This window comes from Hemiscyllium ocellatum, chromosome 5 (genome assembly GCF_020745735.1).
Source record: "Hemiscyllium ocellatum isolate sHemOce1 chromosome 5, sHemOce1.pat.X.cur, whole genome shotgun sequence".
NCBI classification, from domain to species: Eukaryota; Metazoa; Chordata; class Chondrichthyes; order Orectolobiformes; family Hemiscylliidae; genus Hemiscyllium; species Hemiscyllium ocellatum.
Genome location: NC_083405.1, coordinates 62,203,331 through 62,229,874, shown reverse-complemented (window position 1 = coordinate 62,229,874; position 26,544 = coordinate 62,203,331). Strand labels below are relative to the sequence as shown.

The window sequence follows — 26,544 nt, the reverse complement described above, 5'->3', positions numbered from 1 at the left end:
CAATTCGTCAGCTGTGACAAAGGATTGTAGTCACTTTATATTAGAGCTGATTTTAAAGACTTTACAACAATTGGTACAAATTAATATCCTTCCTAATTTTCTGTGCTAAAATTCGTAGAAAATTTGGAAGAGTTCTTAGTGATAAACAAATACTTAGACTATTGGCAAATAATGCAGTATAGCTGGCAAATATTTGGGAAGGAGTATAACTGTCAGAAGTATTGTGAGTATCGCAACGACAGATAATGGAGGTATCTGGTAGACATCGTGAGGTTATTGGAAGACTCAGGGCTGTACATAGAGTTTTCCATTGACTATGTGTTTGCTGGACTGGATGTGTGGATATGGCTACCATTGGCATCAATGTTGCATATTATTGTCACTTGAAAGGTGTAAAAATGTTGCATTCAGCTGAGGAAAGTTAGAGTGTCATTGACCTCTGCTCTTATCTGAGCTGTAAATAAGCTGGCAGCTGGGCCCCAAGTGAAAATCAGAGTAGTCTCTGGTATGGCAAAGAGATCTGAATAAAGGTTGTTTGTATTGCTGAATACAGAACTTAAGACTCCTCGTTGATATTTTCCTCTACAATATGATTATGAATGTTGTAGCTCTAGGATATCTCTCCAGGGATTCCTCAGGATAGTGTGCTAGGCCCAACCATCTTCACCCTGCTTCATCAGTGACCTTCGCTTCATCATAAGGTCAAAATTGGGGATGTTCACTGATGATTGCACATGTTCAACATCATTCATGACTCATCAGATAATGAAGCAAGGCTTTGACAATATCCAAGCTTGGGTTGTCAAGTAGCAAATAACATTCATGCTACACAAATATCAGGCAATGACTACCTCCACTAAGAGACCATCTCATCATCTCCCCATGACATTCAATGGCATTACTAGTAAGGAATTTCCCACTATCAACACTTTGGGGGTTACCATTGACCAGAAACTGAATTGGACTAGCCATATAAATACAGTGGCTACAAGAAAACATCACAGGCTTGGAATCCTACAGTGAGTAACTCACCTTCTGAATACCCAAAGCTTGTCAAAAATCTACAAGGCACAGGTCAGAAGTGTGATTTGTCTGGATGGATGCAGCTCCAAGCACTCTCAAAATTTGACACCAACCATTAAAAAAGCAGTCAACTCCCTCCACCATTGATGCTGAGTGTCAGCGATGCATACCATCTACAAGATGCGCTGCAGAAATTTCTCAAAGCTCCATAGATAGCTCCTTTGTTATAACTTTGTTGACAAAAAAAATTGAAATGTTGTGGGGGTGGGGTCGTTAAAGCAGAGGTGGAGAGACTCTTACTAGACATGGGAATTAAAGGTTATCAGGGATAGATGGGATTAAGTAGGCAACTCTTCCCATTTTTTTAAATCATAAAGGGATCATTTAATACTTGTAATTTGTGAATGGCAAGATTTAAATAATTCAATTGCCTCTGTATTGTCAAGGTAACTCAATTAATGCACAAATCTTAGAAATTGCTGACAAATGAAAAGGACACAATCTTTAAATCGACAGTGCTACACTCAAACCAGCTCATACGTTTGTTTTTTTCAAAAGAAAATATTTCTGATTAAAAAAACCAACCCAGTTTGTTCTCTTTCTCGGTATTCATCTTCATATTGTTTTCTGTCATCCCTTTTCCAGTCTGCACCTCTACCGTCATCCATGTATCTCAGCTGATAATCTTTTCTTATATTTGAATACCTATCTGAACTCCTGATATCATTTTCATGTTCCTTGTGGTAGACATTTCTCCAATCAGCTGATTCATGTATTCGATCTCCATATGGCCCCCTTCGCTGATCGGAGTATTGATCATAACCAGTACTGGCCTCGACATATTGATCTCTCTCTCTTTTCAAATCCGTATATCCACTTGAAACATTTTCTTGATATTGCGATTTGTTATCTTTCCTTAGGTCTGCATATCGGTCCATAACGCCAATACTCTCTTCATAAAAGTCTTTATCATCTCTTCGCCAGTCAGAATACATATCAGAGGATCGAACTTCAGTTCTATATTGTCCTTCGTCATGTCTTGGAACTGAATACATCATCTTGTTTGTCAGTGATTGTTCTCTTGTGTACACTATGTCTTCCATCAAATCTTGCTCCACTTGCGAGGGGTTTCTCTCCCATTCTTGCTGCCATCCTGACCAGATAGGAAAAACAAGTTGCTTAACTAAATATGAACAGAAGTGAAAAAATCTTGTATAGTCATCTGATAATGCAGAACTTAAGTACTGCTGAAAATGACACATTTTTGGCTGGTAAACAGGGCGATTCACAAGAAACACCCAACTACAGTGAATATATTTATATTGTTTGAGAAGAGTGCTAATTGATGGGCAGACACTCTGATTGTAAGGAGTGCTGTAATGGAGAATGCAACAGCTAATGATGACTGACAGCCAGGTTTTCAGGTATGTTATGTTTTGCAAATTATCCTAACGTGTATTAGACAAAAAGGTTTGACAAAATATGTCTTTTTTCAACTAAACTGTGTAATACAGTTAAATACAGTGGACAGCAATTGTTGTGTCAAATAATTCAGAACGAATATATCAAAGTCTGATGTTCAGAACATACACATTAGAAATTGCTATTCATTGTTAAACAAAAAGCATATTCAGGAAAATGGCATCTTAAGGTAACTTTAGTATGGTTTCTTTTCAGATGTAATATGATTACTGTTTTCTGTGCATGCATTAAATTTCTAGTTTCTTTCTTTCAACTTCAGATTTGTTTTTGTTGTAAGGTATGTAGCAGTAGGGAAACTAATTTTGTGATTAGTTATAATCACATAGAGTCAAAGTTAATTAGCTGTACTGCACAGAAACAGTCCAAATCATTCAAGCCAATCAGATGTCCTAAATAAATCCAGACCCATTTGTCCGCATTTGGCCATATCCTTTCAAACTCTTCAAATTCATGTACCTATCCAGATGCCTTTTAAATTTTGTAATTCTTACCAGCCTCCACCGCTTCCTATGGCAGTGCATTCTATACATGCACCACCTTCTGCATGAAAATGTTGCACCTTAGGTCCCTTTTAATTCTTTCCTCTCTCACCAAAGTATATCAATGATCAGTTATTATTCTGTTTAATTATATCCATTTCAGTGGTTAGTACAGTAATATCTAGTGTCAAAATATTGTACCATGGCATTACAAACATTAACCTAACTTTCATGAGTTACAGCTCTCAGACTGAGAAAGATCTGTTTACTTTGCAATCCAGACTTCCAAGGTTGAATAAGACAGAGATAGTATACTCTCAAATTGTTAGCCCTTATCAAGGTATCATAAATCACAGCTGAGATCTTACACTAGTGTTTCAATTCATGTCGATGCAATGAATATTCAAGTTAACTTGTAACAAAGAGTTTAAGTTTAGACTTTAATATCTTCTGTATTATTTGCCTTTAAGGTATAAAGGATAACAAACTGATAACAAACATTCAAACACAGTGAAAGTAAGTAGTTAGCAATAACTAATTGTCTGATTGAATGGAATTTCAAATAAGCAAGAACTGAGATGTGCGTTTAAGGATATCAGTCTTTGGGTATTGACTGCATATGGCTCCTTTTTTTTTTAAAAAACAGAGGCAAAGAATATGTTGAATTGTCCTCATAGTAAAATGACAGGAACAAATGAAGAAGTGGGACCTGTAGATAGCTGACAACTTAAAAACCCAACCGGGAGATAGTGGGAGGTGACATCAATGCCCATCACTTTTAAGAGCCAATTAGAGGGTGATCATGTGACTCTTTACCCAATTAGCAATAAGCCTGGTGTACCCTTGGCCAAAGGTAATTGATCACAACATGGGTTGCGGCTTGCACAGGAAAACTGTCAGAGACTAATGCCGTGTGAGGAAGTTTGATGTTATCCTACAGATATTATTGAAATCTTAAGTAAAATTTCCTGAGTTACTAAGGAGATTGTCGTTTGTTAAATTAATGTTTAAAGTTTCAACTGATCTAATTTTTTTTAATAATTCACAGGATGACAGAGTCATTGGCGAGGCCAGCACTTATTGCCCATCTCTAATTGTGCAGAGGGCAGTTAAGAGTCAGTCAAATTACTGTGGGTCTGGAGTCACATGTCGACCAGTCAACGTAAGGACAACAGTTCCCTTCCTTCAAGGGCATGAGTGAACCAGATAGGTTTTTCTGACATTCGGCAAGTGTTTCATGGTCATCATTAGACTCCAAACTTCAGATTTTTATTGAATTCAAATTCCACCATCTGCTGTAGTAGAATTTGAACCCGGGTCCTCAGACCATTACCTAGGTCTCTCAATTAATATTCCAGTGATAAGAACATGAGGACATTGCTTTCTCGAGAAATATTGGAATTTGAGTATTAGACTTCTAAAACTTGCTGACACAAGGATAATTGCTTGTGAACACCCAGATCTAGGATGAATTGATTCAGCTGGTGTACTTGTAGCACCTACACAAAGACTATATGCTAAATGAACCACAACTTCAAACCAAATAATGAATGGGAAAATAAAAATCACCTTGAGATCCTATTCTTCATTGTCATACATATGTAAGGAAAAGAAACAGAAGAATATGGTAATGGGTAAACTAACATAAAATAGGAGGTGACCAGTGCAGCATCAACATCTGCACAGATCTGTTTGCTGATCTGACATCAAACCTTGGATGAACCACAATTTCTTGATATTATACCAAGAAAAGAAAATAATCTTTGCTTCACCATCTCCAACCAACCCCCATCATCATTTGTATATCCCCAGTTCATGGTTTCAGATTGAAGCTCAGTGTTTGCATAAAATATACCTTTGGATCCATATTCCTGGTATGAACGCTGTGCATAGCTTTGTGAATTCATTCCCTCTTGAAGGCTTCCACCTTGATTCATTCTAACATCTGTGGAGTTAATTTGTGAATACAGAGAGTATTGAGGAGTTGCATTCTAGCAGTTGGAAGAGAAATCTGAAGATACTTATTTTTAATTTCACAGAAGCAAGAGAAAACCAAATTAGTTGATGTTGCAGGAAATAATTACATGCTACTGACAAATTTGTTCAGTTGCAGTATATAGCTGATGAGGAAAACAATGGTAAGGTAAAACATTCAATAACAAGAGGTCATGCTTTCAAGGTGAGAGGTGAAAAGTTGAAGGGGGATACATGCAGCAAGTACTTTACACAGAGGGTGGTGGGTGTCTGGAACTCGTTGCTAGCAGAGGTGGTAGAGGCAGGCATAGCAGATTCATTTAAGATATGTCTGGACAAATGCATGAGTAGATGGGGAGCAGAGAGATACAAATGCTTAGGAATTGGGTGACAGGTTTAGACAGTAGATTTGGATTGGCTCAGGCTTGGAGGGCTGAAGGGCCTGCTCCTGGGCTGTTAATTTTCTTTGTGCTTTGATGTACGAATAAGCTAACCAGACTTACATTCAGATAATTTAAATGTTGAAGCACAACTAGTTTGCATTTATAAACTATGACAAAACTGTGAAATCAATTCCTACGTAAATATGAAAACAAGTTACAACCAAAGATATTTAATTTGTTCTGTTATTCTCCGTTCTTTCTAATCCGAACAGATGATTAAAGAATGAATTAAATGGTCAAGTTGAATTATTTTGCAAAGTTATGGTCTGGGCAGCCTACTCAAGAATGTTTGGAGTGGTCTGACCTAGTCCATAATCATTTGAAGCAACAAATTAATCACTTCATTGTGACAGAACTGGAATGGAGTGTGCAGCAGATTCCGAGAAGTAGGCACTGCTCTGTGACTATTTGTTACAAATGCAAGCTTTTGTACACAAGAAAAAGCACACATTATATCCATTGAAAAATTCAGATTCAATTCAAAGGCAAATGGTTTTAGTTCATTAAAGCATCTATTCAAATTCTTATGGGATACTTACTGAAGCATCCCACAGAATTCATCACATTACCGGTGAAGATATACTTTAAATGTTTTACCAGCTGTTAAATTTAAATTTGGAATATAAATGATGATAATGCATACATACCATTGCTTGGAAGTGGAACCCTTTTAACTACGCTAATCGTACTGGGTGGATCCTGTCCTCTGATCACCTATAATTCATAATGTTAATAGGTATCACAAAACAAATAACCCATTGCATATTTTATTTTTATTATGTATAGTTTCCATGTGCTGCAACTAAGGAAACTAGCAGATGAAATTTGTTTTCCAACTATTATTGAAAAATGCCATTATTGATCATATTGTAGCAGCACTAAGTTTCTAACGTATTAAAACTCAAATATTGCCCTATACTGAAAAGATTGAAATGTGCATTTCAGAACTGCTTCAGAATTACATTTGTTTAAAAACAACAGACTGATCATTTAGTTTGTCATTACTAATTAAAAATATTCCTATTGCTCTGTAAATAACTCAGTAAAATAAAAGACAAAGAGTAAGAATGCTTACAGTGCACAATAATCCTGTGGTGTTAACTTGTCCACTAAAACAAATGTTCTAATATCTAGCAACTCTGCATTTCAAAAATGTAGTAATGGGATCACTTTGACCAATAGTGGACATGAAGCAAGCTAATTATTTGAATAATACAGTCCATTAAACCAGGAGGTCAGTCAGTTCAATTAATTGGATGGCTGGTTTGCAATGCAGAGTGTAAAACAGCATGGATTCAATTTCCATACCAGCTGAGGGTACAATAAAGGGCTCCCCTTCTCAATCACTCTCCTCACCTGAGGTGTGGTGACCTTCAGATTAAACCATCACCAAATTATATGGAGAGAACTACCCTATGGTCAGCTGAGACTATAGTCTGTAAAGTCTTAGGTTTTTGAGGCAAATATAATGTTGCACAAAAGAACAAGCTCAGGAAAGTCAAGTGAGTAGCACGTGAGTAGGCTGGAACAAAACAAAAGTAATATGCTGGGGAAAACTTAATTCATATTACATAACAAACCCCCAAACTGAAAAACAAAGTTTGCACATGACTGAATTTAAATTTTAGGTCTCTGAATAAAGGCTTTCAGGAAAGCAGTCTTTTACACTCTGTCATTCAATACACTCACCAACTACACAAGTTTAAAAATTACTCCATTGCCTTCACAATGCATCTTACAATATTTAGCTGGTGGCTTGAAACTGACACAGTAAGATCATGAATAATGCAATCAAAAACTGCACCATTCAAGAGATTTATTTTTTGCTATTTAACAAAATACAGGTATCACCAGCAAGGTCAGCTTTGTTTCCAATTGAAATTCTAGTTCCTATGAATCAAAAATGCCACCTTGTTATGGCTCGAATCCTAATCTTTCATGCGACAATAAGAGAGAGATGGTGATGTGGTGATGTTGTTGCTGGACTCGAATCCAAAAATCAAGGCTAATGCTTTGGAAATATGGGTTCAAACTCCATTATGAAAAATGGCAAAATTTGAAGTCAGCAAAAGTCTGGAATTTAAAGCTAGCCTAATGATGACTCAGTAACCATTGCAGAATATTGTAAAAGCCTATTTAAGTCATTAATGCCCTTTAGGGAAGGGAATCTGCCATCCTTGCCTGGCCTGGTCTACATGTAACTCCAAACCCAAAGGTTGGTTGACTATCAATAGCCCTCTGAAAAGATCCTTCCAAATGATTCAGATTAAGGAGTAATTCAGAGTGCACAACAAATGCTGCTGTAGCCAATGACACCTATTTGCCATGAGCAAATGTTTTGAATAGATCCTCGTGCATTACTGGTTAGATGTAAAAGAACAAAAATCGGTATGTTCAAGTACTCTTCATTTCCTTTTGGCAACTTACTGGAACAGGTATGCTTTTGCTATGCGCATGAAAACTGTATTTTTTTTCCTCTAAACTCTCAGACTTTGAAGGCCAACGTTAGGTGATAGTTGAACTTTTCAAACATTTGTTTGACTGGCCCCTGGTATGTTTTTAACCTCCAAGTGAAGTGGGAAAAATAGATGGCAAACGTCTTGGAACAAATTCTTTTGAAATAGCAATAAAGGTGTGTCATCTGGTTTTATTCGGTTTTGAATCATAATCTTGGTTGTTCCAGAATACACACAAACCTGATTACATCTGATGTTTTGTAAACACTGTATTCCTGCAATCTTTTTCATTGGTCCTTGAAAGGGTTGCTTTTTGCACTGGCAAGATTTTATTTATTTTGCCTTGGCTCTTCTTAGAAGATGGTGAAGGCTGCTATTTTCTATGACAGTCTTGGGGTAGTAGTACCATGTGATAGTAAGATGATCTGTTGGGTAGGGAATACAGAAATGTAATTCAGATATGGAGTAGACTGGTAACTTGAATAAATGCTTCCATGATAATGTAACTCTTGTTCTGCTCAAGGGAGAAGGTGCTCCCAAAGTAAACAGAGTGAGTTATTACAGCCTCAGTGCGCAAGTGGAGAAGTTCCATTTTGAGTAGAATGTCAGTGAAGATGCAACAATCTAGTGCCATGGAAAATGCCAAGCTCTTTGTACTTTTTTGCAATTGCATCAGGCAATTGATGGCGGACTTGAGCCTTCCAAACTGGCACTTCTAAGTAATGACAGAACTTTACAAACATGGAGCACGAGTAGGCCACTTGGCCCTTCGAGTCTACTCGACCAGTACAGGAGTTGGGAGATCATGTTGCAGTTGTACAGGACATTGGTTAGGCCTATGTTGGAATATTGTGGGCAATTCTGGTCTCCTTCTATCAGAAGGTTGTTGTGAAACTTGAAAGGGTTCAGAAAAGATTTACAAGGATGTTGCCAGGGTTGGAGGATTTGAGCTAAGGAAAGGGGCTGAATAAGCTGCGGCTGTTTTCCTTGGAGAGTCAGAGGCTGAGGATTGACCTTATAAATGTTTATGACATTATGAGGGACATGGAATAGGAAAAATAGATCAGGTCTTTTCCCTCGTGTGCAGGGGTCCAGAACTAGAGGGCATAGGTTTAGGATGAAAGGGTAAAGATATAAAAGGGACTTAAGGGGCAACATTTTCATGCAGGGGGTGGTGTGTGTTTGAAACGTGCTGCCAGAGGAAATAGTGGAGGCTGGTACAATTACAGCATTTAAAAGGCATCTGGATGGGTATATGAATAGCAAGGGTTTAAGAGGGATTTGGATCTAGTGGTGGCAAATGGAACTAGATTAGATTGGGATACCTGGTAAACATGGACGAGTTGGACCAAACCTATGGGTCCAAATCTCTAGGAGTCTAACTGCTATTAAAATAAGTGACTTTCTCATTAAGATGGAGTTAAGAGTCAACCATACTGCTGCAAAAGTAGAGTCCAATGATCCAGACACAATAACTATGGCAGAATTCCTATCCTCAAAGACATTACAGAAATTAGAGTCATAGAGATGTACAGCATGGAAACAGACCCCTCAATCCAACCCATCCATGCTGAACAGATATCCCAACCCAATCTAGTCCCACCTGCCAGCACACGGCCCATGACCCTCCAAACTCTTCCTATTCATATACCCATCCAAATGCCTCTTAAATGTTGCAATTGCACCAGCCTCCACCACTTCCTCTGGCAGCTCATTCCATACAAGTACCACCCTCTGCGTGAAAACGTTGCCCCGGAGGTCTCTCTTACATCCTTCCCCTCGCACCCTCGCACCTTCTAGTTCTGGACTCCCCTCACCACAGGGAAAAGATTTTGTTTATTTATCCTATCCATGCCCCTCAAATTTTGTAAACCTCTACAGTCACCCCTCAGCCTCAGAAGTTCCAGGGAAAACAGCCCCAGCCTGTTTAGCCTCTCCCTATGGCTCAGATTCTCCAATTCTGGTAACTCCTGTACTCAATACTTTCACCAATAAAGGAAAGCATACCAAACACCTTCTTCACTATCCTATCTACCTGCAACTCCACTTTCAAGGAACTAAGAACCTTACCACTAAGTGCATTAGTCCCACTCAGATTTGCTTTCCCAAAATGCAGCAACTTGCATTTATCTGAATTAAACTCCATCTGCCACTTCTCAGCCCATTGGCCCATCTGATCAAGATTCTGTTGTAATCTGAGGCAACCTTCTTCTTTGTCCACTACACCTCCAACCTTGGTGTCATCTGCAAACTTACTAACTCTACCTCTCATGCTCACATCCAAATAATTTATGTAAATGACGAAAAGAAGAGGACACAGCACGAATCCTTGTGGCACTCCACTGGTCAGAGGGCTCCAGTCTGAAAAACAACCCTCCCCCAACACCTCTGTCTTCTATCTTTGAACCAGTTCTGTATCCAAATGGCTTGTTCTCCCTGTATTCTATGAGATCTAACCTTGCTAACCAGTCTCCCATGGGGAACCTTGTTGAACGCCTTACTGAAGTCCATATAGATCACATCTACTGCTCTGCCCTCATCAATCCTTTTTGTTACTCCTTTGAAAAACTCAATCAAGTTTGTGAGAGGTGATTTCCCACACACAAAGCCATGTTGACTATCCCGAATCAGCCCTTGCCTTTCCAAATACATGTACATCCTGTCCCTCAGGATTCCCTCCAACAACTTGCCCACCACTGACATCAGGCTCACTGGTCTGTGCTTTGTCCTTACCACCCTTCTTAAACAGTGGTGCTATGTTAGCCAACCTCCAGTCTTCTGGCATCTCACCTGTGACTATCGATGATACAAATATCTCAGCAAGAGGCCCAGCAATCACTTCTCTAGCTTCCCACAGAGTTCTCGGGTACACCTGATCAGGTCCTGGGGATTTATTCACCTTTGTGTTTCAAGACATCCAGCACTTCCTCCTGTGTAATATGGACATTTTTCAAGGTGTCACCATCTATTTCCCTACAGTCTATATCTTCCATATCCTTTTCCACAGTAAATACAGATGCAAAATATTCGTTTCATATCTCCCCCATTTTCTGCGGTTACACACAAAGGCCTGATGGGTTTTAATGACAATTTTTGTTCACCATTACTAAGTTAGCTTTGCTTTCCAGAATTTTTTTTTCAGTTTATTTAAATTCCATCAGCTACTTTGTGGAATTTGAATAAATTTTTCCAGACCATTAACCTGGGTCCCACAATTACCAATCAGTGACATCATTATCAAATCCACTGAAGCACAACTGACAGATTGAATAAAGATCCATTCATGTAATTTTGCCTGATCACTTATGAGTAAAAACTTATTTTAAAATTAAAACTAAATAAAAACACACTGCATGCACGAAGTTTAAAAAAAAACATTAATTCTGTTAGTATGCCTCTACCACTGAAATGTTCTGTTGTAACTTACCTTTATGGTCCTCCTTCCTTCCAATTTCTCAATAATAGCAGCTCTTTCTTTAACAATAAGGCTTAACTCCTCTGGCTTTAATTTAGTTGCATCCCACTTCACCATCTCTGGATATTCTCTTGACTAAAAAAAAAAGAAACTTGAAGTAAGTTGTCTAATTCTGACAAAATTACCCTTAGCATAGAATGCAATTGAAATGTTTTCAAAATAAACTGCAGAGAATCCTGGAAATACTGAGCAGATCAGGTAACAGCTAGCAAAGAGAAACAGATTTGAACAGTGTAGGGATAACGATGTTTCATTACACAGTTTTAAATGAAGAGTCAATATGAAATATTAACTCCATTACTCTCAGTTTGAAACAAATCATCGGATTAGGCAGTATCTGCATTCTCTGCTTCTATTTCAGATTTCAGGTGTCTGCAACATTTACTGCTTATAAATTTATGTGTTTGTTTAAAATAATTTATTTTCTTTAAGTGCAACTATTAATTCAGGCTGGTGACAGTATTCAAGTTAAAATACTATCAATCACAGATGTTGGAAAATTAAAAGATACATTTTGCAGCATACAAATAAAAATGACAGTTATGTGGTAAGGAGGGAACTACCCATTAAGTTCAGAGGATTCCAGAACTCCATTGCATGGCAAATTGAGAACACGCTTGCAACAATTATTCAACAGAAAAATGTCGTGCTCACACCTACACGATTGCACTGCTTTATGACAGAACAGAGCTCCATCCTATTATCTCAAATCAGCTTTTTATGAAATGGCATTCCAAAAGTCAATTTGCAAAATTCTGCACTATCTTATAACCTAGGTCACAAGAGTACACTGTCATAGAATCATGTTGTATAATGGCTCATCGAGTTTATATCACCAAAACTACACTAAATTTGCACAAGTCTCATCTGCACCATCATCAGTGCAATCACACCATTCCTATAGTGACCAGTAGATAGTACTCCACCTCTGGTCAAATCAAAGTTCTGCACAGCTCCAACATAATTCCAAAATAAAACAAAGGACTGTGTACACTGGAGACCAGGAACAAAAACAGAAGTTGCTGGAAAAACGCAGATCTATTGACACCTGTTAAGAGAAAACAATTAACGTTTCAAGTCCAGTGATCCTTCTTCAGAACTGCAGTTCTTCAGAAAGTCCTAGCATTCTGCAATTCACTGAGTACTGCATTACCTTGTAACTTCTTTCAAGTGCACCATCTTACGCTTCTCAGAGTTAATTCCACTTATGAGCCCATATGACCAATCCGTCAATAAGACCTTTCTCACCATCAATCTTCATGTCATCTACAAACTTAATTATCGCAAACCCACACCCCCTCCTCAAAAAACATTCATATCCACATCATTTATACACATCACGAACATTAAGGGATGCAGCACTGATCCCTGTAGTATACCACAGAACCCTCTCGTCAAACAAACAAAGTCTTATAATCCCTAAAGTGCAGAGAGAGGTCATTTGGCCCATTGTGTCTGCACTCATCCTCCAAACAGCACCCCACCCGCCACTCTTACCCCATATCCCTGATTTACCATGGCTAAATCTACCTACCTTGAATATCCCTGGACACTACGGAGCATTTTATTATGGCCAATCCACCTAACCTGCACGTCCTTGGACAGTGGGAGAAAACCCATGCAGACACGAGGAGAGTGTCTAAACTCTACAAAGACAGTCACCCGAGTCTGGAATTGAACCTAGGTTCCTGGTGCTGTGAAGCAGCAGTGCCAACCACTGTTCCACAGTGCCACCCTGTGGTCTTCTACCAGCACACTTTGTCACCTGTTACGAAGTCAATTTATATCCAACTTGTCAAATTACCCTGAGGAATAAAAGCATTATTGACCAATAATGGTTTGATTTTGAAGAGAAATGAAAGGATGTGGTGTGCAGTGTTCAGATGGCTGTCGATTAGAGGTTCTGACACACACAGACCACATGACTCTGGGATCTTGGCAGATACAGCTCACTCAGGAAACATACTACCTCAAAGTCTTCCAGAAGACAATCAGATTTCACAACAAAAACAGAACAAAAGAGCAAGCAATTTTTGTTCAGCGGGCTTCCCCAACTGAAACAAAAAACTTCAACTGCCTTCAAAACACTATTCAAGAAAGACACACTTGAATACATATGGTTTCCAGAAATGCCTGGTTAGGACTAGTTTCAATGTGCCTTTTCAAATAAATTCCAATCCAGTTATCATCACAGAACTTAAAATAAATCCATTTGTCCACAAACATCCTAGAATTGAAATGGTTAAACTTGAAGTTTTCACAACATCTGTATCCGGTTATCAGAGAACCCAGCACAAGAATTGTACATCATCTCCACCTCCGCACCCTATTCTGTTTTCTCTTTTCATCCTCCCTCTTCAACAGCTTTTAGGGATCTCACCTAAAACGTTTGAGCTTCAAACAACAGCAGGATAATAACAACCCAAAGTCATTTCCAGAACTGAAAACATTAGCAGATGTTACAAGACAATATCAGGAGCTGAGAATGTGGGCCCAGTGACTTATTTCAGTACCTCCACCATTAAATCAAGCAGAGTGCACAACAGAGGTCAGAAGCTTTCCATTTGGGAGATTTGACCAACTGGCTGTAGGCTATTCAACAAAGAACATAGAACATAGAAAAATACAGCGCAGTACAGGCCCTTTGGCCCTCGATGTTGCGCCAATCCAAGCCCACCTAACCTACACTAGCCCACTATCCTTCATATGCCTATCCAATGCCTGTTTAAATGCCCATAAAGAGGGAAAGTCCACCACTGCTACTGGGAGGGCATTCCATGAACTCACGACTCGCTGAGAAAAGAATCTACCCCTAACATTTGTCCTATACCTACCTCCCCTTAATTTAAAGCTATGCCCCCTCATAATAGCTGACTCCATACGTGGAAAAAGGTTCTCATTGTCAACCCTATCTCAACCCCTAATCATCTTGTACACCTCTATCAAGTCACCCCTAAACCTTCTTTTCTCCAATGAAAACAGCCCCAAGTGCCTCAGCCTTTCCTCATACGATCTTCCTACATTACCAGGCAACATCCTCGTAAACCTCCTCTGCACCCATTCCAGTGCCTCCACATCCTTCCTATGGTATGGCGACCAAAACTGCACACAATACTCCAGATGAGGCTGCACCCGAGTCTTATACAACTGCAACATGACCTCAGGACTCTGGAACTCAGTTCCTCTACCAATAAAAGCCAGTACGCCATATGCCTTCTTCACAGCACTATTTACCTGGGTGGCAACTTTCAGAGATCTGTGTACATGGACACCAAGATCCCTCTGCTCATCCACACTACCAAGTATCGGATCATTAGCCCAGTACTCCACCTTCTTGTTACTCTTACCAAAGTGAAACACTTCACACTTACCTACATTGAACTCCATTTGCCACCTTTCTGCCCAGCTCTGCAGCTTATCTATATCCCGCTGTAACCTGCCACATCCTTCCTCACCGTCAACAACTTTACCGACTTTTATATCATCCGCAAACTTGCTCACCCAACCTTCTAGCCCCTCCTCCAGGTCATTTATAAAAATGACCAACAGCAATGGTCCCAAAACAGATCCTTGCGGAACACCGCAAGTAACTGCACTCCAAGATGAACCTTTACCATCAACTACTACCCTCTGTCTTCTTCCAGCCAGCCATTTCCTAATCCAAACCTCCAACGCACCATCAATGCCATACCTCCATATTTTTTGTAGTAGCCTACCACGGGGAACCTTATCAAATGCCTTACTAAAATCCATATACACCACATCTACCGCTTTACCCTCGTCCACCTCCTTAGTCACCTTCTCACGAGATCATGTTGCAGCTGTACAAACTCTGGTGTCGCCGCACTTGGGAGTATTGCATACAGTTCTGGTCACTGCATTATAGGAAGGATGTGGAAGCTTTGGAAAGGGTTCACAGGAGATTTACTAGGATGTTGCCTGGTATGGAGAGAAGGTCTTTTGAGGAAAGGCTGAGGGGTTTGAGGCTGTTTTTGTTGAAGATGATTGCCTGACGTTTGTGTGGTGTACACATGACTTGCAAATTAACAGCCTTATCCTGAATACTTCCAGGTATTGGTGTAACAAAGCACAAACCGCTTTTGTAATTGAGGAACTACAAATGGGACAGAACCCAGTACAACCAGTGAAATACCCACTTCTAACCTTGTGGTGTATGCAAGGTTATTGATTGAGCAACTGACAATGGTTGGGCCTAGAACACTATCCTGAGAAACCCCTGCTGCCATATCCTGGAGTTGAGATGATTGGCCACCAAAAACCATTACTTTCCATTGTGTTTGATGCGACTTCAACAAAAGATCTTCTCCCTTTGTTGGGCTCCCCAGTTAATCTGGACTGGGATCATGTGCTCAAGTCCTGGAAAAAAATCTAAATCCACAACCTTCAATGGAATTTTGAGTCTACCACTCAACCAAGTTGCCACCAGTGTTTATATTCCCATAACAGGGCAGCAGAATTGAAATTAATTTGGAATTTAAGCACAGGCCGTCTAGGGAGATGCACTTCAGAAATAACTAAAAGATTATCAATGTCCTACTTTCCTCAGTTTAGAAACTGAATTTAGTGTCCAACTGCAAGCCATAGCCAAGTTCTCCCAAGATGCAAAACTTGGTTCCAATTCCCCATCTTTTAAATGCTTACTTTAGTAATTTCATTCATTTCTAGCCCTCTTCTGGCCAATTAATTTCAGAATAGTTGAAATCACTAAGGATCACTGTGTTGTTTTTAAATGCACATCTGCAATTCAATAATTGGGTGTGGGTGGCACGGTGGCACAGTGGTTAGCACTGCTGTCTCACAGCGCCTGAGACCCGGGTTCAATTCCCACCTCAGGCGACTGACTGTGTGGAGTTTGCACGTCCTTCCCGTGTCTGCGTGGGTTTCCTCCGGGTGCTCCGGTTTCCTCCCACAGTCCAAAGATGTGCGGGTCAGGTGAATTGGCCATGCTAAATTGCCCGTAGTGTTAGGTAAGGGGTAAATGTAGGGGTATGGGTGGGTTACGCTTTGGCGGGTTGGTGTGGACTTGTTGGGCCGAAGGGCCTGTTTCCACACTGTAAGTAATCTAATCTAATTCATATTTCTTCCTCCACCTTCCTTCTACCATGAGATGATCTGTAAACAACTCTCATTAGCGTGACCAGTTTTCATCTTTTGTCCCAACCCATGTGTATATTATTTTTAATCTTTTTAAGGTTACATCAATCTTTTCTTGTCCAAAAACAGCTATCTTCAATTCGTAAATTTCCCTATCTGCTTTAAAAATATGAATCACAGTATTAACTTTTTGTACTCACAGGTCAATATGAATCACCTTATTTTGTTCCTAGCAAGCTAACATTGCCTCTCGTTCCCTTGTTGTATTTGGTATGGTTTGCAATCATGTATCAATGGTTAAGCAATTTTAAATTGTTTCTTGCAATTTCCTTTGAAATAATCTTTGTCCACACCTGCTCCATAGCTAGTTATTCCCTGATCATTTATATCCCCATTTCAAGTAAAGTTACCCCTTACTCTCCTTTTCTGTTTCCCTTGTATTTTGGCTCATTTAATTTCTTGTCAATTCCTCCCATCTCCCAAGAAAAAGCACATAAAAGGCATTCCAATTTACTCATATACTCACCATGTAATTCATTCTGTGCTTGATACCACCAAGGTGTGAAACAAATATGCGCAGGTAACCTGTGAAGTCACATAGTGTGCATTCATACATTGGGTCTCTTCCCCCATCCCGCTGGTATTCAATCACATAATTGAGACCTGAATAGATACATCACAGCAATTTTTCATGAAGCATTCATAAATATAAATACCATTTAATTTCAAAAGAGAAAGACATATCTTACACACAACTTATTCAATGTTAACACAACTGCTGAAGGAAACCCAGGGCAGGATGGGCGGGGGAAGGAGGCGAATAGCAGAACCAAGGCTTAAAAATCGTGAGAAGTATGTGATTAACATTTGCAAATATACCACGTTCAAAAAGCTACAGGGAAGGGAAAAAATAGAAGGGTGGGAGATAATATGGATTATGAAAGATATTGCAGTTCTCGAATGAGGGAATTCCTTAAGGGAGAGCTGTAGAGTCCATTTCGGTGAAATTGAGAAGAAAAGGTTTGGTTACCTGACTAGGTGTATTCTGCAGATCTTCAAAAAGACAGAGAGAGACATAAAACTATAATATGGCAGGAAATTAATTATCAAGATATCATTTGGGACAAGGCAAAATCAAAAAAGGAGAAAAATAGAGGAGGAAGCATTTCTGAAATGTGTTTAGGAGAACATCCTTGGCCAATATTTTCTTGGTTCTACAAGGAAAGATGCATTGCTAAATACAATACTGGGGAATGAAGTGATTGCTGTGAATCAAGTGTCTAAGGAGGGGCACTTAGGGTAAGAGTGATTTTCATATCAAGAGATTTAGGTTAGTAACAGAGAAGAGCAAGAAACAATTTATAGCAGACCTTCTTTGTTGGAATCAGATGAGAAGGAATCTAGGCTCTGAGGCTCATCAACCTGAAACAATGACACCTTTTCTCACTGCCAATATTTTCTGACCAGAATGTTCCCAGCATTTTCTGTTTTTATTTAGAAAATTAAAAAACTTTAACAGAACAACTAAAACAGGACACGGGTGATCTTTAAGGAAGAGATTTTCTAGATTACACATATTCTAATAAGAGGGAAAAAGAGAAGAATAAAATCAGGCTCTTTACCTGACAAGGAAGGCAGGAAATATGTAAAACAGAAAGGTATACGAATTCTTCAAGCAATATCCAAGCTAACTGTTTTTAAAATTCATTCATGGGATGAGGGCATCACTGGCCTATCTCTAATTGCCCAGAGAATAATTAAGAGTCAACCATATTGCTGTGGGTCTGGAGTCATACGTAGGCCAGCCGGGTGAAGATCGGAGTTTCCTTCCCTAAACGATATTAGTGAACTAGCTGGGTATTTCCAACAATCGGCAATGGTATCATGGTTATTATTACTCCTAACTTCAGGTTTTTATTGAATTCAAATTCCACCATCTGCTGTGGCAGCATTCAAACCTGAGTCTCTCGAACATTATCTGGATTAGCAGTCCAGCGATAATAACACTGGACCAATGCCTCCCCAGTGTATAGTACTGTAAGTTGTTGGGGCAAATGAGAAAGAAACCAACAGTGCAGAAGAACAGATTGGTTCATAAGCAGCCAATAAGAGGTGGAGTGGATCCTATTCGATATAAAGAATATGATTTATGCTCAGAGGCAGTTGGAAGGGTACAGATAAAGTAGACAAAGAAAACTGTACCCTTTAGGTGTTTTCAGAGGGACAAGGGTACACAAACATAAAATTTCCAGCAAGAGCCACAAGAGAGTGTGAGTAAAATGTTTTTATACAGTGAGTGGTAATGACTGGAATATGTTATCTCTAGGAATGGTGGAGATGATCTGTGATTTCAAAAGGAAATTGGATGGGCACTTGAAGGAAATAAACTATCAGGCCTCTGGGAAAAAGTAGGGGAATGTGACTGATTGGTTTGCTCAACAAAGATAGTCTGGGCTCAGTGTACTAAATGGCCTCCATCTGTGCTATGAAGACTCCATTGCTCTAAATAATAAAGTATGTTTAAAATTTTGTGCCACTGAAATTCCCTCCAACAAAGTCAGAATATCCCTTTAATTCTTTCTATCAATTTAAAAAAAAACACAAAAATTGAATAAGAATCTAAACAGAGTATTGATTCAGAGGAAGTGGCATAAACTTTATTTGCTTTGTGCATCAGTATTCATCTTTGACCATCATGTGAAAGTACTGACTTACCTCAGTTGCAAAAACAGAAATTGCTGGAGAAACTCAACAGGTCTGGCAGCATCTGTGGAGAGAAAGCAGAGATCATGTTTCAAGTCCAGTGACCCTTCTTCTGAACTGTTCTGGGCCAGTGGACTCAAAACATTATTTCTGCTTTCACTCCATGAGTGCTGCCAGACTTGCTGAGGTTCTCCAATAAGATCTGTTTTTGGTTAAGATCTTGAGTATCCACTGTCCTTTTGTTTTATTTTAGCATTGACGACTTATTGGGTTTTGTACTAGTTTTGTTATATAAAAGTTGCATAATGTATTTCAAAAAATCTGAATATCCTAAAGTGCTTGACAGTCAGCGATGCATTGCTAAAAATGACACAGAGAGGTAATCATAACTGTTTTTACCCATTTTAAATTGCAATAGTAAGGTTTGATCATTTATTCTGCAATTTTTGCAGACAAAATACATACCAACTAAAGGCTCATCAGCATTCCAAGCCAAAAGGTAATCATCAAATGTTCTTGTATCAGGACCAATATTCATTGCAGGAATTGTAGGGTTGCTTACGCTATTACCTGTCATAACATAAACTCATGACAAATTGCAATTGACCAATATATTGTGAAAACCATAACTTGTTACATGCAGACATTTAACTTAATTGGTTTATCCACAGCTAGTGTATCAAAAAATGGGAAGATATGTTTGCACATCATTACCAATTTGCAGTATGCCTTTAGATGTACGATTACCTAGGCATGTCACACTTTGAAGTGCACCATTATATAGTGCTGACATTCAGGCATATATTTATCCAACCATTATTAATTAATAAACTGTGTCTCATCAATAACTTAAAATGACAATATCTTATGGTCTAACAGCAGAAAAATACTCACCCATAGTCTCTTTTAAAATTTGTTCAACCTGTTATGTCATGCCAAGAATGACCCAGCAGCAAGAAAAGAAAATAATGGTCAGTTTCTTTCATTTTCAAAGTAAATCGAAACATATACATCATAACTCAAAACATACATTAAAAGTGCAGATGATTGCATCATAGAAGGAATGGGTGACTGGAGATAATGCATAACATACCCAATTCAGAAGAACACAGGTCATTCACTTGTACTTGGGAGTGGAGATGTTTGGAGAAATGTGGTGGTGCAACTCCTGTTCTCCCTATTTCCTCATTTTTCTTCAATAATCTTCCGGTCCTCATTAAAAAGCACCCCTCTTCTTCAAACTCCAAGCTTCCGATCAGCCTGTACCACCACAGCTAGCCTGTTAAAAAGCTCCTATTGTTCCAAATTTGATGTTTCAAAAGCTTGGATGCCCATGCCACATCAATCATTTCACCATTACTCCACATCACCTTCATCTCATACTATTAATTGTCAAAAAAAATCAGGCTACCTTCTGAACTCTCTTTTCTAATTTCCCACAGACCTGATTTCCCATAGACAATGTCTATTTTGTTTTCTCCACCTTTCAAAATTGCATTCACCAACTCCAAAGGAAACTTACTTTGATCTTTTCATCTTTCTCAATCATTAATTTTTGACCAACAAATGTTCCCAAATGTCAGTCACCCAACTCTACATTTATGTTCACAATGCTCCACATTTAAATCTTATCAATCTGATTTTCATGCATTCCTCAGCACCGACTCTGCAAGTCAAAATCGGGAACAAAGTTAAAAATCACACAACATCAAGTTATAGTCAAACAGGTTTAACTGGAAGCACTAGTTTTCGGAGCACTGCTCCTTCATCAGGTGGTTGTGGAGTGCACAATTGTAAGACACAGAATTTATAGCAAAAGTTTGCAGTATGGTGTAACTGAAATTGTACATTGAAAAATACCTTGATTGTTTGTTAAGTCTCTCATCTGTTAGAATGACCATGTTAGTTTTGCTTCTTTCATATGTAAATCACACATTTTTTAAAACTTATATTCACAGGTTAACTTTAACAATCGGTGTCAGCCCATATAATATGTTGAAGGTGTAAGCCACCCGTGTGCTGTTGTCTGTGCCACAATGTTTAGACTGACACTAATCTAAAAAAATGAGTTAACAGAGTCTTACATGGATTCATGCAGTCTTTAAGCAAAATACAATGTAGCTCTGCAAGTACAAATTCACCCTGCTAACGTACGTGTGTGTGTGTTTGTGTCTGTCTGTCTGTCTGTCTGTCTGTAGTGGGGGTTTGTGATTGTCTATGAGAGAGAGTGTACATGTGCATGTGTGAGTGTAAAGCGGTCTAAGTCTGTCAGAGGATGCATGTGTAAGTGTGCGAGTGTGTGTGTCTGTAGGAGTGTTTGAGAGTGTCTGTGTATTGGACTGCGTGTGTGCACGTGTGTGTAGGAGTGTCTGTGTATAGTGCAATGGTGGTCACCTGTAGTGTGACATGAACCCAAGGTCCCAGTTGAGGCCCTCCCTATGGGTACGAACTTAGCTATTAGCCTCTGCACAGCCACCTTTTGCTGCTGCTGAGCAGAGGCTGATAGCTAAGTTCCATACCCATAGGGAGGGCCTCAACTGGGACTTCAGGTTCATGTCACACAACAGGTGACCACCATTGCACTACACACACAGACACTCCTACACACACACACACACACTTAAACCACTTTATACATACACACAACCCCTCACCCCCACCCCAGAGGGGCAGACAGACACACACACACAGGTTTGTGGGATGAATTTGTACTTGTAGAGTTACATTGTATTTTTGCTCAAAAACTGCATGAATCCACGTAAGACTCTGTTAACTCACTTTTTAGATTAGAATTAAACATTATGGCACAGACAACAGCACACAGGGGCTAACTCCTTCAACATATTATATGGGCTGACACCAATTGTTAAAGTTAACCTGAGAATGTAACTTTTAAAAAATGTTTTGTGACTTACATATGAAAGAAAGTGAAACTAACATGGTCATTCTAACAGATGAGAGACTTAGCAAACAATCAAAGTATTTTTCAATGTACAATTTCAGTTACATCACCCTGTAAACTTTCTGCTATAAATTCTGTGTCCTACAATTGTGTCCTCCACAGCTACCTGATGAAGGAGCAGCTCTCCGAAAGCTAGTGTTTCCAATTAAACCTGCTGGACTATAACCTGGTGTTGTGTGATTTTTAACTTCGTACACCCCAGTCCAACACCGGCATCTCCAAGTCAAAATCAGGAACATTGTCATTATACAAGGGAACATTAGTCCCACTTGTCTTTTTCAATACTGACAACTATTTCATCTTTTGTTCATTGTATCTCTTTAAATAGAAGAAATAGGAAGTGGCCTTTTACGGATTTGATCCTGTTTTTATCTATTGTTGAACTAGATTTTCTTTTAGTCGGTTCTGCAATAAACGCACATTTCTTCAACACGATTGAAGAATTTAGACCATTATTTGTAGAACACAAACTCTCCTTACCTGTATTGGCTGTAATACAATTTTTTATAATGCAAGATCGCACAAGAACAGAACTATCAGAACTGACAGTATTTTTTTCATGTGAAGTGGAGGCCAGCATGTACTGACCATCCCTTATTGCCCTATAGAAGTAGGCTGAGGAGTCTTCTTGAACTGCAGCCCTTGAAATGCAACATCCAGAAAGAACATCCAGTGCACTGTCAATTTTGACCTACTGTCAGTGAAGGAATGGTATTATGTTTCCAAGTCAGGATGATGTGTAGCTTGAAGGGGAACCCACAGGTCGCCTGTTTCAATGCATCTACTGCTCTTGGTAGAAGTTGCTGATTTAGAAAGTGCTATCAGAGAACCTTTGTGAGTTACTGCAATGCAACTTGCAAAGCATACATGCTGCGGTCATTGTGCATCATCAGTGAAGGAGACCACCTTTGGAGTACTATGTACAGTTCTGGTCACCCTGCTATAGGAAGGATATTATTAAATTGGAAACAGTGCAGAAAAGGTTTACAAGAATGTTACCAAGACTAGAGGGTTCAAAATATAAGCAGATGCTGGATAAGCTGAGAAGTTGAGGGATAACCTTATAGCTGAAAATGTGTTGCTGGTCAAAGCACAACAGGCCAGGCAGCATCTCAGGAATAGAGAATTCGACGTTTCGAGCATAAGCCCTTCATCAGGAATGAGAGAGAGTAGCCAAGCAGGCTAAGATAAAAGGTAGGGAGGAGGGACTTGGGGGAGGGGCGATGGAGGTGGGATAGGTGGAAGGAGGTCAAGGTGAGGGTGATAGGCCGGAGTGGGGTGGGGGCGGAGAGGTCAGGAAGAAGATTGCAGGTTAGGAGGGCGGTGCTGAGTTGAGGGAACCGACTGAGACAAGGTGGGGGGAGGGGAAATGAGGAAACTGGAGAAATCTGAATTCATACCTTGTGGTTGGAGGGTTCCCAGGTGGAAGATGAGGCGCTCCTCCTCCAGCTGTCGTGTTGTTATGTTCTGCCGGTGGAGGAGTCCAAGGACCTGCATGTCCTCGGTGGAGTGGGAGGGAGAGTTAAAGTGTTGAGCCACGGGGTGGTTGGGTTGGTTGGTCCGGGCGTCCCTGAGGTGTTCTCTGAAGCGTTCCGCAAGTAAGCGGCCTGTCTCACCAATATAGAGGAGGCCACATCGGGTGCAGCGGATGCAATAGATGATGTGTGTGGAGGTACAGGTGAACTTGTGGCGGATATGGAAGAATCCCTTGGGGCCTTGGAGGGAAGTGAGTGTGGAGGTGTGGGCGCAAGTTTTACATTTCCTGCGGTTGCAGGGGAAGGTGCCGGGGGTGGAGGTTGGGTTGGTGGGGGGTGTGGATCTGACGAGGGAGTCACGAAGGGAGTGGTCCTTGCGGAACGCTGATAGGGGAGGGGAGGGAAGGGAAATATATCCTTGGTGGTGGGGTCCGTTTGGAGGTGGCGGAAATGACGGCGGATGATACGTTGTATGCGGAGGTTGGTGGGGTGGTATAAGTTGTATGCGGAGGTTGGTGGGGTGGTATACGTTGTATGCGGAGGTTGGTGGGGTGGTACGTTGTATGCGGAGGTTGGTGGGGTGGTATACGTTGTATGCGGAGGTTGGTGGGGTGGTATGCGGAGGTTGGTGGGGTGGTATACGTTGTATGCGGAGGTTGGTGGGGTGGTACGTTGTATGCGGAGGTTGGTGGGGTGGTATACGTTGTATGCGGAGGTTGGTGGGGTGGTATACGTTGTATGCGGAGGTTGGTGGGGTGGTATACGTTGTATGCGGAGGTTGGTGGGGTGATAACCTTATAGGAGGTTTGTAAAATCACATAAGGTGAATAGCAAGGGTCTTTTCCCTAGGATAGGCATAACTAGAGGGCATAAATTTAAGATGAGAGGAGAAAGATTTAAAAAGGACTTGAAGGTCAACTTTTTCATACATCAGGTAGTATGTGGAATGAACTGCCAAAGGCAGTGGTAGATGCAGGCACAGTTACAACATTTAAAATATATTTAGACAGGTATATGAACAGAAATGTTCAGAAGGATTTGGGACTAGTTTAGTTTGGGAAACTTTATTGACGTGGACGAATTGGATCAAAGGATCTGTTTCTGTGCTGTATGACTCAGTGTTCAAGAAAGTGAATGTAGTGCAAGTTAAGTGGGCTGCTTTTTCCTGATGGTGTCAAGCTTCTTGATGTTGTTCAAACTGTACTCATTCAGGGAAGCAGAGAATATTATAATCACTTTGTTGACTTCTACCTTGTAGATGGTGGACAGGTTTTGGGGAGTCACGAGGTGAATTACATGGTACAGATTTTCAATCCTCTGATCTGTTCTTGTCATCACAACATTTATAATAGCAAGTTTCTGGTCAATGGTAAGCTCCCAGGATGTTGTTCATGAGGGATTCAGCAATGGCAATGCCACTGAAAAGATGACATAGCAAATAGGAGCAGGAGTAGGCCTTTCTGTCCTTCAAGTCTGCTCCACCATTCAACATGACGATCCAGCTCATTACTATTTTTCCGTTTCTCCCCACACCCTTCAAACTTAAGAACTATATATAATTCTTTCTTGAGAACATTCAATGTTTTGGCCTCAACCACTTCTGTGGCAGGGAATACCACAGGCTTCCCACTCTCTGGGTGAAGAAATATCTCCTTGCCTCAATCTTAGACGGTCCTACTCCTGATCCTTAGATTGTGACTGCTGGTTGTGGACATTCTGGTCATCAATAAAATCGTTCCAGCATTTAATGTCTAGTCCTATGAGAATGTTAAGGGGTGATAGTTAGATTCTCTCCAGGTGGAGATGGTCATTGCCCGGACAATCCTTGCCACTGATCGACTCAAGCCTGAATATTGCTGAGGTCTTGCAGCTTATAAGTACGGACTGCTAAAGTATCGGAGGATGGTGAACATCTTATAGTTGTGATCATGCTGGAATGATGGATGGAACTGATGAAGCAGTTTAAGATGGTTGGACCGAGGACACTACCCTGAGGAATTCCTGTACGTGAGCTCTGGGGTTAAGATGGTTGACCTCCAACAACTACAAGGATTATCTTTTGTGCCAGGTACGACTAACCAGTGGAGAACTTACCTTCTGATTACATTGACTCCAGTTTTGCTAAGGTTCCTTGATACCATATTTGATCAAATGCTGCCTTGATGTCAAGGACAGTCACTCTCTGAAGTTAAGCTATTTTATCTATGCCTGGACCAAGGCTGTAACAGGATCAGGAGCGGAGTGCCCTGGTCCAGAGCACAGTTAATCTGCATTTTAACTCCTCCTATCTATCTACATTTTTTGATCTTTACTAAACATGTTCAACAAAACTCAGAATATATCAAAATGGGATAAACAATTGGTCCAGTTCCAAGAGATTTTTTTTGAGTAAAAACATTCCAGATTTAAGATTTTTTTTCTGAAATGCTTTCAACATCATTCATGAACAGTCAATTCCTAATTTTCAAGTTGCGCTCTCTAGTTCTGGACACTCCACCAGAGACATAGGTACATAATATGAAACTAATTAACACCTTTAACCATCGTCAATGCTTTAATTAGATGACCCTGAACTTTCAAGACTACAGAACATCAACAGTACAAGTTCAAGTTTGGGACTCTTACAGTGTATTGTCCCTATTTCTGAGGCAGAAGATCCTGGCTCGAGTTCCACTTGCTTCAGAGGTGTGTAATAATATCTCAGAACAGGCTAATTAGAAACTTTTAGAAGTTCCATATTTAGCCACTTGAACACATGTATCACTCAAGTAAGGTTACACTGCACATCTGCTAAGGAAAATAAATTTTTCCTGAGGTGGTTTTCCAGATTAAATTGAGACAGTTAATGGCGTTTGCTGTATTTCACAATATCCACATGCTGAGGGGGTTACCATTGACCAAAAACTGAACTGGACCAGTCATATAAACGCTGTGGAACAAGAACAGGTGAGAGGCTC

General features: G+C 40.0%; 1 protein-coding gene across 1 annotated transcript in view; it reads right to left on the bottom strand.

The window, feature by feature from the left end:
- The window catches only part of LOC132815716 (uncharacterized), a 71,717-nt gene that overhangs the window by 31,286 nt on the left and 13,887 nt on the right, over positions 1–26,544 (bottom strand). The window contains exons 4-10 of the mRNA XM_060824799.1: positions 20,045–20,072; positions 19,616–19,720; positions 16,974–17,110; positions 11,285–11,407; positions 6,049–6,115; positions 4,840–4,929; positions 1,609–2,176 (exon numbers count right to left, since the gene is read on the bottom strand). Of these exons, the coding sequence (XP_060680782.1) occupies positions 1,609–2,176; positions 4,840–4,929; positions 6,049–6,115; positions 11,285–11,407; positions 16,974–17,110; positions 19,616–19,720; positions 20,045–20,072 (1,118 nt within the window). The remainder of the gene's footprint in view (positions 1–1,608; positions 2,177–4,839; positions 4,930–6,048; positions 6,116–11,284; positions 11,408–16,973; positions 17,111–19,615; positions 19,721–20,044; positions 20,073–26,544) is intronic.